This window comes from Cervus elaphus, chromosome 4 (assembly GCF_910594005.1).
Source record: "Cervus elaphus chromosome 4, mCerEla1.1, whole genome shotgun sequence".
NCBI lineage: Eukaryota > Metazoa > Chordata > Mammalia > Artiodactyla > Cervidae > Cervus > Cervus elaphus.
In genome coordinates this window covers 62,170,050-62,185,575 of record NC_057818.1, presented here as the reverse complement: position 1 = coordinate 62,185,575, position 15,526 = coordinate 62,170,050, and the positions used below count along the sequence as shown (strand labels likewise).

Sequence of the window (15,526 nt, the reverse complement as noted above, 5' to 3'; positions counted from 1 at the left end):
TATCATAGAGTTACTCAGAAATGGGCACAGTTTTCCTAGGATCACCAAGAAATGAAAGAGCAGCCAACTCATGCAGGTTGTCACAGGCCAAGAGCAGAGTTTTAGTTCTCACTGTGAGTGAGAAAAGTAATCCCTGGAGATGAATTCCTGAATGATTTAAGAGACAGAATGGGGCAGATGTCTGTCTATGACAGCAACAGAAATAAACCCAGACTTTTCCAAAATCATATCGACTGAAGCAGATCTTCCCAAACCACAGGACAAAGGCTGACTTCCTCACTGCTCCTTGGACCTCTTACCTGAGTCATCGGCTCCATCTATTCACGCCTACCTGGGTATGTGGCTGTTGTCTCCACTCTCCTTACATCCCAGAGATGCTTCCTTTGCTCCAGAAAGGTGACCAGATCTGGCTTAAAGACCACAAGACCTGTTCATCAGGAAAAGAAAACTTAGTTGTGCTGGAGATTCATCAGTTTCCAATCCAGCGTGTATTCAGGTGAGAAGAGAAGGTGTGGTAGAATATTAACACGGCCTAGAAAATGATTTCCCCAAATACTTTATTGAAAGTATCTTTACGACACTAACAAATACATGAAAATCAGAACCTGAGATTCTGGTCAAGTACTACAAGGCAAACATAAGTAGTGGAAATCTGATTTTGAAATGAGGGCAGAACTATTTTATACCACTGAACTTACAACATTCCTAGTAATCTCCTTCCTAGAGACGGAGGCAGATTACATCAAGAAAGAGGAAGGTTAGAATCATAATAAATTATCATGAAGTCTTTCTAATCTCCCAAACTTCCATTTTTTCCCTAGAAAGCAGGGATCTGAAATTCTATTATAAGGAGCAGATAATTCCAGGAGACATTCCGAAATGCAGAAACCAAAACCGTGAGGGTACTTAAGGGATTCTGGAAAGCAGTTGTCCTCACCCAAGGAGGCCAGGTTCCTGTAGTTCTCTAACATCACGTCCCTGTACAATTCCCGCTGACTGAGGTCCAGACATCCCCACTCTTCTAGAGTGAAATCTATGGTCACATCCCGGAATGTCAGCAGTCTCTGAAATACAAATTGCATATGCCATGTGGCCATAGCAAGTCTTCCTAATGTGACCCAAGATGAAACCAGCAAGAGAAATGGTTTTGATTTAGGAGAATGTCTGGTATTACACAAGAATATAATTTTCACATGCTAATATTCTCTATCATATTTTTAGCCCCAGAAAAAAGACAGTATATGATTCACAAAACCACTGTAGAGATTCTTTTTATCTGGGAGAAAAACTGTATTATGATGTCATCTACAGAGGCATATTTATTTAGAGTGTTGTTCTTGTGTTATGCAGAATAAATCGTCCTTCAACCAAACCTGAATATTTTTCTCCAAACCAGGAATATTTTTTAAAAATGGATTCCAATTCAAGAGTTCTGGAGTCAGGCCAGAGCTGTTCTTCTTTAACAAGCTCATTTTTAACTGGTTAGTTCGTGGTTATTTGAGGTCTACTATATCCTTGTACTTTTCTGAATCTTCATTCCATTAACTATGAAGAGTTTGACATTGAAACACCAACTAAAAATCATAATTAATCTATTTTTAAAATGTATTATATAATAAAATCTATATTTAACTTTGTTCTGAATTTCACATGACTCCTGTAAATGTGTTATACTTTCATAATACAAAAAAGAAAGAGAAAAATAAAAAAGGAACACAGACAAATACACAGAGACAGCTCTAATAAATGTGTATATCAGTGTGGGTAACTGGGAAAAACATCAAAAATATACCTCAAAAATGGATCAAATAATGTTATCATTTTTGTGCACACACGCTAAAATGGGAACTATATACATTTTTTTAAATGAGAAAAAGTATTCAAGTCAATAAAGTCTGATTAAATCTTATTTATTTGTGGATGAAAATCTGTATGCTTTAAATACACTAACGTACAAACACACATAACAATATGAAATAGAGTTCTTGGTTCTGAGTCCTTTCTTTCAAAACCTGTATCATTTGTGTTGAGCTATATTTTAGAAATTTAACATAGTTACACAAACATTAGGAATATGATTATCATAAGTATTTGGGAAAAGCAAAAAATGTGATAAGATGATTATTTGAGCTATGACAATGGAGTGCAATGTAAACTCAGACCCGGACTTGAGTGATGAAAACCTCCACTTCCAAAACCCAACATGCCCACTAAACACAGGTGCGTTCATTACCCAAAGCAAAGAGAAACTAAGAAGGTATGGATTTCTACTGTATCCGGTGGCTCCTGTATGCCCCTGACTAAATCATCCAAAACTTTTCTTAAAGCTGAAGAGGAAAAATGTGAACATCACAGCGCTGGAATCTCACGGAAGACCCTGAACCAGGGAACATGCAGTGTAATGGGATAAATGGTAACAGGTGATCTGAATCTACCCTGAAAAATGTCAGTCATGCAAATTTCACTTCATATATACCTCCCCTGTCTGTGTCCTATATTTCAAGAGCAAGTTATTTTAATGATAGAGATCTTACACTATTATTTCTTTTTGTTTCAAAATTTTCTGAAAAATTCCGGATCACTGAGTTCATTCTATTTATAACTGCATTTTCTTACTCCTGTTCTAAAGATCTGAAATTGCATCCAGGTGGAAGCTCATCACTGCAATTCCTCTACTTCCCTAAGATCCCAACACCAAACCACATCCCAGTGGGAATCTTGGATACCAGTGACTCCTCGTGTTGATCTCTCACAAAGGGAATATATTCACCAGTTGAAAGTCACTAAGTCACATGGAGAATTCATCTTGTTCTATAGAAAGCTGGGATACAGACAATGGAGAAAAGGCTCTGGGACATAAGGGAGAAGTGGTCTAAAGAGCTGGTCTTCACTATTGTAGGAAAAAGCAAATAGTTGAAAACAAACAGCCTGAGCTAAAAAATAAAAAATGAGTAGACAATTAAAGGTTTGCAGGTTCTCAGTCCAGCCATTTCAGGAGGAAAAGCAGACACAGCCCAGACCCAGAACAGGACATGTACCTGAGAAGCTGCCATTTCCTCTTCTTCTTCCTCTGTCTTCTCTGGGGATGTTATGTTGCAAATTCACACCTGTGTCTTGAGAAAATACCTTCAAAGGAATCCGCACAGCTCTTTAACCTGCAACCACCTCACCTACAGACAAAAGGACCTGGAAAAGCTGTAAAGACCCACTTCTCCTGACCTCTGTCTCAGGAGAGATTCAGGAACAATCACTTCCTACCTGGAGACTAGCCTGTGAACTTACTTCTTGATTGTTCTCTCCTCAGGGAGAGCTCCTAACCTTCTGCACATACAGATGATGTGAGCTGACTGACTTCCCCAGTCCAAATCCAGTTAGACCAACCCTGCGGCCTCTCCACAGAGGAAGCCGGGCCTCAGCTCTCACAAATGGACCAGGAACCACACCCTTAACCCAGGCCTCCCCTTAGAATCCCCTGGAGCACTTCCTACACACCACACTGATGCTCCCACAGGACCAAGAGAACTCTGTGGGGAGGGCACGGCTTAAAACTGGTCATGTGACCCTGATGGGAAACAGATGGAAGCCACTTGGCCAAAGATTCTTTCTGAACCATTTCAGTGAATACGAACCCCTCAAGGTCAGGTCCCCACTCTAAGAAGTTATGAATTTACAGGTCTGAGGTGGGGCCATGAAATGAGTCTTTAGCAAATTCCATTTATTCTGATGCTTCTTCCCCAAGACCCACACTCAGGAGCCAAGCTGAAGCGCTCACACTCAGCACAGCTGAGACCTCTCAGGAGGGGAAGGTTTCAGGTGAGAATTTCTGAAGGAGGTCAAGCCGAGCACCAAGCAGAGAAAGCATCAGTGCTTGGGCTTCAGACCTCTGTAGGTGACCCTGAGTGAAATCCTGTGGGCCCCCCAGGCTGAGGGTGGATGGGTCCATTCAAACCAGAGGAGCAGGATTCTGGTGAGCTCTGAGGGTGTCATTGAAGGGGGGCCTGTGAAGTAGAACCTGGGGTTCAGCAAGACTGCTGATATCAATGTGGTCATCTAGTGGAGGCACTCACAGGACTGGCTGGTGTGAGTTCAAGGACCTGCAGGCTGCCTGCTCCCCAGACAGATGCTGAGGCAGCAACAGCATGGAGCAGTTCAGGTAAGTTTTCAACAATACTCTGTATGATCCTTCTTATTAGAACCATCACAATGTCCGAGTAGTTACAAAATGAGAGAGGAGATACAACATAGAAATGGTGGAAAATATCTGAAGTTATTCGAGGTTTAAAGCCAGTAAGGAACTAATTTCTACAGATGGCATCTCTCTCTGCTACCAAATAGTTTGTTACGGTCTCTTCTCTACAATCTTAGAGAAGGTGGGAGAGGTTAATGGTGGTGGTGGTGGGTTAACACTAAATTCATTACAATCAACCAAAACACTAAAAACTATTCACTTTTATTAATTAGCATATATCAATTTCACATATAGTTGAAATAAAACCTTTTACAACCCACTGTGTGATCCTTGATTAAAATACAAATTACAAGCATAGAGAAAGATATTTATTTTTCTGATACAATGATCTAAGAATTATGATTTCTATGGTTTACAAAACAGAGGCTAGGAGTCACTTAATAAATTGATAAACCCTAATTATATGACTTTTTCAGGAAGGGTTTCTCATACATTTCTAGGTTATCACAGAAGATGTTTTTATTTCAACATTGTCAACTAATATCCTTGACTTCTGATGGTATTATAGATATGTCAATATTTTAGTTAACTGTCACTGATTTCTTACAAATCAAGTGATACAACTATTGAAAATTTAGAACAAACCTCTGTCTTACTTTAATACATGGAAAGAGTCCATCATCGCTTACATGATGTGACCTACAGGGATATTTGAAATCAATAACAAACACCTCCATTTATATGTTCATTGTACATTTTACATTACTGTGTCTTTAATCTTCTAATGGAGATTAGATATAAATGGTTCCAACACAATATAGAAGGTCTTCTCTCATCTTTGAGGTAGCAACCATCAGGAAAAGTTTGAATACACACTATAAACAAAGCATAGCATGGAGTATTTCAGAGTTGAATTACATTCATTTTGGTTTTCAAATAATCTCAAATCATGTCAGTCTAAACAAGGATACAATGCTAATAACTGTAACTTCCTAAACACCAACCGTTCATCTCATGATCCATACTAACCTATCAATTTTCTATGTGTTTCTATGGATTCCTCTCTGCAGTAATTCTCCTTCAGAGTAACTTCAGAAAACAGGATTGACGAAGTGCTTTCTAGTAAGCCATCTCTGATATTTACTTAGATTTAAGTTTTGATTAAATACTTTTCTACATATTTATTTCATCATTCCCATGTGTTTCTTGTATAAACGCTCATGTTTTCTGGTGTATGTTTAGGACAAATCTCTTCCATCACTTGTTTCATTACTAGGGTTTCTCTCGTGTGTGTGCTCTCAAATGTCTAGTGAGATGACCGCTCTGATCAATGCCTTTGCCACATTCCTTTCATTTGTAAGGCTTCTTTTCAGTATGAATTCTCTGATGTTTATGAAAACTTGAGCTCTGACGAAAGGCTTTGCCACATTCTTTACATGTATAAGGTTTCTCTCCGGTATGAATTCGCTGATGTTGAGTAAGGCTTGAATTTTGGGTAAAAGCTTTGCCACATTCCTTACATTTATAAGGTTTCTCTCCAGTATGGATTCGGCGATGTGGAGTAAGGCTCGTAATTTTGATAAATCCTTTGCCACAATCTTTACATTTATAAGGCTTTTCTCTAGTATGAATTACCTGATGTTCAATAAGACTTGAGCAGCCAGTAATGACTTCACTGCAGTTATTAAATTGGTCGGACTTCCCAGTACGAAGTCGCTGGTGATGATTAAGACTTGAGCTCTGTTTAAAGGCTTTGCCACACTTTGTACATTTATAAGGCTTCTCTTCAGTATGAACTCGCTGATGTCGAGTGAGACTTGAGCTACAGTTAAAGGCTTTGCCACATACCTTACATTTATAAGGTTTCTGGCCAGTATGGATTCGCTGATGTTGTGTAAGATCAGTGCCACGAAAAAAGCCTTTGCCACATACTGTACATTTAAAAGGTTTCCTTCCTGAATGGATTTTCCTGTGTCTAGTTAGATTGGATGAGTTAGTAAAGACTTTCCCACATACATTACACTTGTTATCTTTCCGTGGATTCTGAATCCTCTGCTGTCGAGTAAGATCTGAAGACAGATCAGAAACTTTCCGGGATGCTCCAAGTGATTCTCTCCGGCTGTTCCCCGTGCAACCACCACGCATGGCTGCCATGCCTTGCAAAACTGAGGAAATCAAGGACAATCGGCTCACAGCTGGGTGAAAGGACGCCAAATCTGTCAAGATCAAGAAAAACAAGGATAATGTGAAGTTTCCAGTTTGAAGCAGCGGATACCTTTACACCTTGGTCATCATGGACAACAAGAAGGCAGAAAAGCCAAAGCAGACTCGGCCCCCAGGTTCAGCAGAGAAGGAGCAGAAATGTACCAAGCACACTGATTTGAACTGGATTAAAATTTTAAAATCTCAAAGAAAAAGGAGAAAAAAGAAATGTTATCATATTCACTACAATTATAAGTCTGCTGTCCCGTATGAATACTCTTATATAAAGACCTGTTCGTTGATAAAAGATACTCCTACATTTATTACTTTTAAAAACCTTGTGTGAACATTGAGGTCCCTGGTATTTGTTCAGATTTGAGACTTGTTCAGCCTTATGCTCAGTGTCATTGCATGTGTAGCCTCTCGCTCCATCACAAATACTCTTGTAATTATTGGGGGTGGAGCTCTTACTTAAGGCCTAACCTATTTTAGTACACATGAAAAGTTGTTCCATATTAACCATATCATGATATGTATTGAACTATGGTGGTTGGATTAAGTGTCTTATATTATTATCAACATTACAAATATTGGAACAGAGAGAATATATCTGTTGTTGGAAGACTAATGACCCCTTGCTTACCGATCTCTCAAACTGCTTATTTTGGGAGTTTTCCCCAATTTTTAAATATCTGGTTTTCAGACATGTTTAAATTTATGTTTAATCGAAGCCTATTAATAGGTTCAGAATAGTTTGAATGAGTATTTGCAGTATAGACTGGATACCTTTCCAGATTTTAGACATTTCCTTTCAGAGAATATGCATATTTCAAAAACGATGTGGGTGTTTGCTTAAAAACATACACTTCTCTGCAGATATCAATGCCTGAAATTGTTTTTCCCAAACTGATTCACAGTATTTTTTTTTTGGCAATCATATCTGTATTATGTGAAACTGTCTCAATTTCTTTGTGTCCTTGCTGTATTTCACATCCTCTCTGTATTCACATGTCCTTGTATATTCCCAGTCTTTCATTAAATATAAGTTTCCAAGGTGAAATCTTTCATTTATTCCTAGGTTTGCTTTTGAGAATACATCTAACCCTGGATTCTTTGGCATCAAACCCTGGGTGTCCTAAGAAGACACAGCTGAAAGATACCAAATAGCAAGTCATTTTACTTAGTATTTTCAGTGGACATCCTTAAATATTTACATGACATTGATGAACCCTTCACTAGATTAAGAATAAAACAGAGACGGAAAGATCAAAATGGCAGAGGATTAGGTAGACGTGGAGTTCATCTCCCTCTACAGATGCATCGAGAATACATGTGCAAACGGGACAACCCTCACAGAGCCCAGCTGAACACTAACAGAGGACCTTGGACACCTAAAAGGACAAGAAAGGTTCCCGCTTAGCCAGGTAGGACAAAAGAAAGAAGGAAGCGGAAGAGGTAGTGTGGGACCTGCGATCCTAGTGGGGAGACGGAAGAGAGGAGAGGCTGACATCCGGGAAAGCCCATCACTGGGACGGGGTGGGCGCTCAGTCGGGATAGAAGGGGAGCCTCATTCTCTGTGGGAGGAGAACACGGCAACCAGTGTGTGGCCGCAGGCCAGAGTGACCCGTGTACACAGAGTACTGACCCCAGCCCTGCCCGCCGCAAAGTGCGAGGGGTAATCACCACTGCAGACGAGCGCTGGGTGCCGAATTGCGGGGCTTGGAGAGCAGACCCAGGGAGATGCCTGCTCTTGGCTGTGAGATCTCCTGTGGAGACAGGAGTGAAGAGCTCCGCAAGCATGAATGCTTGTGGAGGAAGCCTGAATCACCCGAGAAGCAGAGCGCCGCTGCTGAGTGATGCCCAAAGGGAAGACCCACCATTGCAGCCGCTCTCCTTCTGTGCCAGCCCCTCCCTGCCAGGCTCTGGGAAGGGCTCTCACTAGGCTCCACTTCTTATCACACAGGTTTTTATTTGAGAGTGTTCTATTAGATGTTTGAATCTAAAAGTCATAACTGATATTGACAAGAGAACTAAGCAGAAAGTGAGGACATGTGGGATAAAGTCCAGGGAAACTGATAACAAACAAGATAAATTAATAAAGTAGTAGTTCTTAAGAAATTAAATAAGGAGTAGACTTTAAAGATACGATGAGAACACAGGGAATTCTACTCAGTGATCTGTGGAGACCTAAATGAGAGGGAATCAAAGAAGAGTGGATATGTAGTGGATATTCATATATATGTATAACTGATTCTCTTTGCTGTACGGCAGCACAGCATTGTAAAACAGCTATACTCCAAAAAGATCATTTTAACAAGATTTCTTTATATTAATAGTTTAACAACCATTAAAAATATGGTGCTGCTGCTGCTGCTAAGTCGCTTCAGTCGTGTCTGACTCTGTGTGACCCCATAGACGGTAGCCCACCAGGCTCCCCCGTCCCTGGGATTCTCCCTGCAAGAACACTGAAGTGGGTTGCCATTTCCTTCTCCAGTACATGAAAGTGAAAACTGAAAGTTAAGTCGTTCAGTTGTGTCCAACTCCTAGCAACCCCATGGACTGCAGCCTACCAGGCTCCTCCGTCCATGGGATTTTCCAGGCAAGAGTACTGGAGTGGGGTGCCACTGCCTTCTCCAAAAAATATGGTGGAAAATGTTCTAATCTCTTATGTCAATTTATTTTAACATTCTTGAGGTAATTGAATATATTCAAGTATTTTAGCGTTGAGGAATTGGGATAGATACACTTAACATATTTAATGTGGCTCAGAGGTTAAACCATCTGCCTGTAACGCGGGAGACCTGGGTTCAATCCCTGGGTCGGGAAGATCCCCTGGAGAAGGAAATGGCACTCACTCCAGTATTCTTGCCTGGAGAATCCCATGGACAGAGGAACCTGGTGGGGTACAATCCACGGGGTCGCAAAGAGTCAGATACGACTGAGCGACTTTACTTACATACTTACTTCATATAAAGAAAAAAGAAACTTTGAAGTAACCCTGAGATTTGCATTCTCTCATTTTAGGGAGGTTTTGATTTATGCAGTGAAGAAATAACGAGTTTAAAACTTATAAGTTCATATTTGTAGTTTCCAGTGTTTTAGAAATTATAAATCAGAAGACAAAAAATATCCATCCCCAGTATTCCTAGAACTCTGGCAGTTTGCCTACAACTCCACTCACACACTTCTGTCTAGAGGTAGAGATAAACTTTAAAAGGAACATCATAGAGTTACTCAGAAATGGGCACAGTTTTCCCAGGATCCCCAAGAAATGGAAGAGCAGCCAACTCATGTAGGTTGTCACAGGCCAAGAGGAGAATTTTAATTCTCACTGTGAATGAGAAAAGCAATCACTGGAGGTGAATTCATGAATAATTTAAGAGACAGAATGCGGCAGGAGATATCCGTCTAGGACAGCAACAGAAATATAACTAGACTTCTCCAAAATCATTTCCACCGAAGCAGATCTTCTGAAACCATACACAAAAGATAGCTTCCTCTCTGATGCTTGGGCCTCTCACCTGAATCATCTGCTCCCTCCGTTCAGACATACCTGGGTGTATTGCTGTTGTCTCCATTCTCCTTACATCCTGAGGATCCTTCATTTTCTCCAGAAAGGTGACCAGGTCTGGCTTAGAGACTACGAGACCTGTTCATCAGAGTAAAGAATATTTGTTTTGCTAGAGTTTCATCAGTTTCCAACCCAATATGTATTCATGTGCGAAGAGAATGCATGGTTGACTGTTAATACAGCCTAGAGAATGATTTTCCCAAATACTTATATTGAAAGGACATTTACAACACTAACAAATACATTAAAGAACAGATCTGAGATTCTAGTGAAGTACTACTAAGGTAAAAGTAAGTAGCAGAAATCTGATTTGAAAAGGAAAGTGACACCCTTTTATACTACAAAACTTACAGAATTGCCACTAACCTAGAAGGCGGCAGATTACATCAAGGAAGAAAAAGGTTACAATCATAATGAATCATCATGAAGTCTTCTTTCTAAACTCACAGATTCCCATTTTCCCCTAAAAAGCAAGGATCTGAAACTCTATTATAAGAAGCAGAAGATTCCAGGAGACATTCTACAAGTGAAAGGACCAAAACCATGTGGGTAGATAAGGGATTCTGTAAGGCAGTTATCCTCACCCAAGGAGGCCACGTTCCCGTAGTTCTCTAACATCACGTCCCTGTACAAGTCCCGCTGACTGAGGTCCAGGCATTCCCACTCCTCTAGAGTGAAATCTATAGCCACATCCTGGAATCTTAGCTGTCCCTGAAATACAAAGTACATGTGTCATATGGCTGTGGGAAGACTTCCTGCTGCTGCTGCTGCTAAGTCGCTTCAGTCGTGTCCAACTCTGTGCAACCCCATAGACGGCAGCCCACCAGGCTCCCCCATCCCTGGGATTTTTCAGGCAAGAACACTGAAGTGGGTTGCCATTTCCTTCTCCAATGCATGAAAGTGAAAAGTGAAAGCGAAGCCACTCAGTAGTGTCCGACTCACAGCGACCCCTGGACTGCAGCCTACCAGGCTCCTCCGTCCATGGGATTTTCCAGGCAAGAGTACTGGAGTGGGTTGCCATTACCTTCTCCAGGAAGACTTCCTAATGTGACCCAAGATGAAAACAGCAAGTTCAGAGACTTGGTTTTGATCTAGGAGAGTGGCCGGTATTACACAATAATATAATTTAATATAATATAATATTTTCTACCATATTTCTAACCCCAGAGAAGAGGATAAGATATGATCCACAAATCACTACAGAAACTACTCTGATCTGGAAGAGAAATTGTAAAATAATCAGATCAACATTGGCATGTTTATTTTTGAGTATTGTACTCATGTGATGCAGATAAATTCTTTGATAAATTATTTATCAAAGAAACAGGAAATATTTTAAAAAGCATACTCTGATCCAAGAGTACTGGAGTGGGACAAATGTGGCCCATTTTTAACAAGTTTATTTAACTAGCAATGTTGAAAATTGTGTTCCATTAATGACCATTTTTGAAAAGCAACAAAGTAGAAAGGGAAGAAGTCATACTTAAATTTCAACTTCAAGTGTTTTAATGATTTTACAGTCTAATAGGATAGCAACCTTGGCAGTAAGAATCATTTTAATTTTAGTATATATTATATATCTTTCTGACAATTTTAGAAGAGTCTTGAATGTGCAACAGAAATAATGTAAAATCAATAATGTTGCTGACACACCTTTTGGCAAATATTTTAACAAACATTCTGTAAATGGCAGAGCTTAAATTTTATGTCAATTTATGGACTCTAGAGTTTAATAAAACAGGAAAATACACAGAGACAACTTAATGAAAATTTATAGAAATTTCTGCATTTGTAAATAATATTTGATAATATTTGTAAATAAGAAAGTGCTAGTCACTTAGTCTTGTCCTATTCTTTGTAACCCCATGGACTGTAGCCTGCCAGGCTCCTCTATCCATGGAATTCTCCAGACAAGAATACTGGAGTGGATCGTGATTCCCTTCTGAGGGAATCTTCGAAAAAAAAAAAAGATCAAATCATATCAACATGTTCTTGCACATAAACATACACTAAAATGGGGCTATATACTTAGTAATAGGGGAAAGCTGTCATGTCAATAAAATCAGTATAATATTTAACTGATTAAAAATGTGCATAAGTATTTGAGGATGATATTATTAATTTTTAAAAATAGACTAGGGTGCAGACATACACAACGATATAAAATAAAGTAGAGCTCTGGTTCTGAATTTTTTAATTTCCTGAAAATCTGTATCATTTGCACAGAGCTTTATTTTAAAATATAACACAGCTGAACATAGATTAGCACTAACATGATTCTTGTAAACATTCTGGAAAATTCAAAAATGTAATGAGACTATGTGTGTGATGTGAGCATGGAGTGTACTGGAAATGATCAGGCCTGGACTTCAGTAATGAAAACCCTCACTCCCAAAACTCAGCATCTCTACTATATACTTGTGAGTGTTGTCAACTACTAACTGGCACTTGCCAAGAGTGTTGCCAGCGACTGAACAACAAGAAGGGCGTTTGCCATCTGCCACTCGCAAGATTGAGCCCTAGGGTCCTGCAGCTGTCATCTCCCCTAAGGGAGTTCAGGGTGGACTGAGGCACTCTGCTCCAGGGAATCTGGTGGAACAGGTCTTTAGAGAGTTAGATATTTTCAGGAACTGATTTCATGATCCAAACCCTTGCATCTCTTTATATCTAGAAAATCACTAAATGGTGACGCCAGCTCCTCACAACTGGCAGAAAACCTTTTGTAAAGTAAGAGCTTGACTGCACTGAACTCCCCCTTGTTAGGGAAATTAAATGAATAGTCTGGTTTAGGCCTCAGAGACAAAGCAGAGTGGGCCTCTGAGCTTGCTTCTAACCTGCCTGGAGACTGAAAGCTACTGAAAGCCTGCTGTGAGTGCAAGACTTGCTGCACCAGAGGTAAGAAGGGGGAGAAATCTTGAGATTGTTGAGACCCTGGGGGGCCCGGCCAGCCGAACCCCAGGCTTAGCAACATTCCAAGTTTTACAATACAAAACAAACAGCTTTAACATAGAACCAGGCTTGCAATTTGGTCACAGATTGGTGAAGTTATCAGTTTGTATCCTTCCTGGGATTATACACCAGAACTGAAATGCAAAGTTTGAAGTCTCACCCAATGAGCAGAAGCTCTGCTTGGGACCTTTTCCCCATTGAGACTCCAGATGTGCTGTGTCCTGGGACTTCCCAACACTGTTTGAGTCTGGATGTTGGTCAGAAGTCAATCTGGTGATGTATCCTCTGTTGTTTTTACTTCTCTTTTCTTTTAATGTTAGTATATTGATAGTAAGTTTGGCAATTTTAAAATAAGTATCTGTATTATTTATTTGTATGTAACAAGTAATTTATTTTGTTAACAAATCATTTTAACCTGAGACAAAAGTGGAAATTTTCAGCAAAACACCCCTTCACCAAAATCTTATATACTGACTTTCCCCCACTGCCTCTATAAAGCAGTCTCTCAGAGCTATTTGAGGTGCTGTCTCCAGGGCTGCAGTCCTCATTTTGCCCCAGATAAAGCTTAAATCTCAACTATCAAGTTGTGCATTGGTTTCAGCCAACAGTGTTCATTTTCCAAACCAGAGAGAAACTAAAAAGATACTGAGTTTCCCCATTAACTGCGATAGTTAGGCACATCCCTCACTTTTTCTTTCCAAGGCTCTTGTTCGGGAAAGACAGGGGGGAAAAAAAAAAAAAACAAACTTCATAGCATGGGAATCTTACACAAACACCTAAACCAGTGAACATCTGAGGTCATGGGGTAAGAAGTACATGGAAAAATACCCACTATTACCATCGGGTATTTTGGCAATATTACGGAAACCATGATCTGAACCTATTGTAAAAGATGTCAGTTTTAAGTAAATTTCACTTCATATAAACCTCCCATGATCTGTAACCTAATAGTACGTTTAACAGTAATTGTTTCTTATAGATATAAAGATAGTGTCTGCTACTTTTTTCATTTTTGAAAAATCCTGGACTGCTGAATTCATTCTACTTATAAGCACATTTTCTTACTCCTGTTCTAAAGAGCTGAATTGCATCCAGATGTAAACTCATCACTGCATTTCCCCTACTTCTCTAAGATCCCAACACTGAACTACATCCCAGTGGGAATCTCTGATACCAGTGCCTCTCCGAATAGATCTCTCACCAAGGGAATATATTCACCAGTTGAAAGTCACGTAGAGAATGCATCACGCTCTCCAGAAAGCTGGGATACAAACAATGGAGAAAAGGCTCTGGAACACAAGGGAGAAATAGTCTAAGGAGACTGGCTTCACTATCAAAAAAAAAGAGAGAAAACAAGGTGTTGATAACAAACACCCCAGGTAGAACAATTAGAATCAGAGAACTAAAGGTTTGTGGATTCTCAGTCCAGGCATTTCAGGAGGAATAGCAAACACAGCCCCAGACCCGGGACAGGACATTTACCTGAGAAGCTGCCATTTCCTCCTCTTCTTTCTCCTGCTCTGCGTCTTCTCTGGGGATATTATGTTGCAAACTCATAGCTACATGTTGAGAAAATACCTTCAAATGCAACAACACAGCTCTTTAACCTGCAACTGCTGCAGTGAACAAGAAGAAAAAGTTCTCTCATTTCTCTCTCCCTTTTCTGAGCTCTTTTCTGGCTTTCTGTGTTCCTGTAGTGGGTAATCAAGACTAACCTGATATGCTAATCACATCCCGGGTTTAGTGCTCACCTTTCCCGCATGCTCATTGCAGACCACCCCTGCGAGTTCGTCTCCTTTCTTCTGGCGTTACAGAGAGCATGCCGCAGAATAATTCTCGACAGATAATAATGGACCCGCCAAGCGGGCTACCTGACCCAACCTCTGAGGGTTTCTGAAACAACGCAGGAGGAAGACCTGCATTCAGGAGCCCTGAGCTGGAGTTCTCACACTCAGCACACCTGAAACCTCAGGAAGGGAGGATTTAGGGCGGGAACTTCTAGAAACAAAGAATGTCAGCCTGATTCCCTGGGGAGAGGCTCTTTCTGGGATGGGTGTGGCCTGTACTGGGCCCTTAGGGGAGGGGAGGTGGGGGATGACTGCTTGGTGGGAATCACCTGGGGTCTTGGGTTCTGGAAAGGCTTTGCTCTCAGCTGTGCATACTCAGGATCTCAGTCGTGTCCAACTCTTTGCAACCCCATGGACTGTAGCCCCCCAGGTTCCTCTGTCCATGGAACTTTTCACACAAGAATACAGGTTCAGTTCCGTTCAGTCGCTGTCATGTCCGACTCTTTGCGACCCCATGAACCGCAGCATGCCAGGCCTCCCTGTCCATCACCAACTCCCAGAGTCCACCCAAACCCATATCCACTGAGTTTGTGATGCCATCCAACCATCTCATCCTCTGTCATCCCCTTCTCCTCCTGCCCTCAATCTTTCCCAGCATCAGGGTCTTTTCAATGAGTCAGCTCTTCGCATCAGGTGGCCAAAGTATTCGCGTTTCAGCTTCAACATTAGTCCTTCTGTTATAGCCACGCTTCCTGGGAAACAAATTCACTCAGAAGGACAATGCAGTTTATTACACCGGCGGGCCCAAGGCAGAGTCTCCTCTTAGCC

At 40.7% G+C, this 15,526-nt stretch overlaps 1 protein-coding gene across 1 annotated transcript; it reads right to left on the bottom strand.

The window, feature by feature from the left end:
* Nucleotides 1-317: 317 nt before the first annotated feature.
* Nucleotides 318-14,457, bottom strand: LOC122690280 (putative protein ZNF720). The gene is made up of 3 exons (XM_043897366.1): nt 14,394-14,457; nt 938-1,064; nt 318-427 (listed from the first exon to the last, which is right to left on the bottom strand). The coding sequence occupies exons 1-3, from the start codon at nt 14,406-14,408 to the stop codon at nt 318-320; spliced, it is 252 nt and encodes an 83-aa protein (XP_043753301.1). The 5' UTR covers nt 14,409-14,457.
* Nucleotides 14,458-15,526: the final 1,069 nt, after the last annotated feature.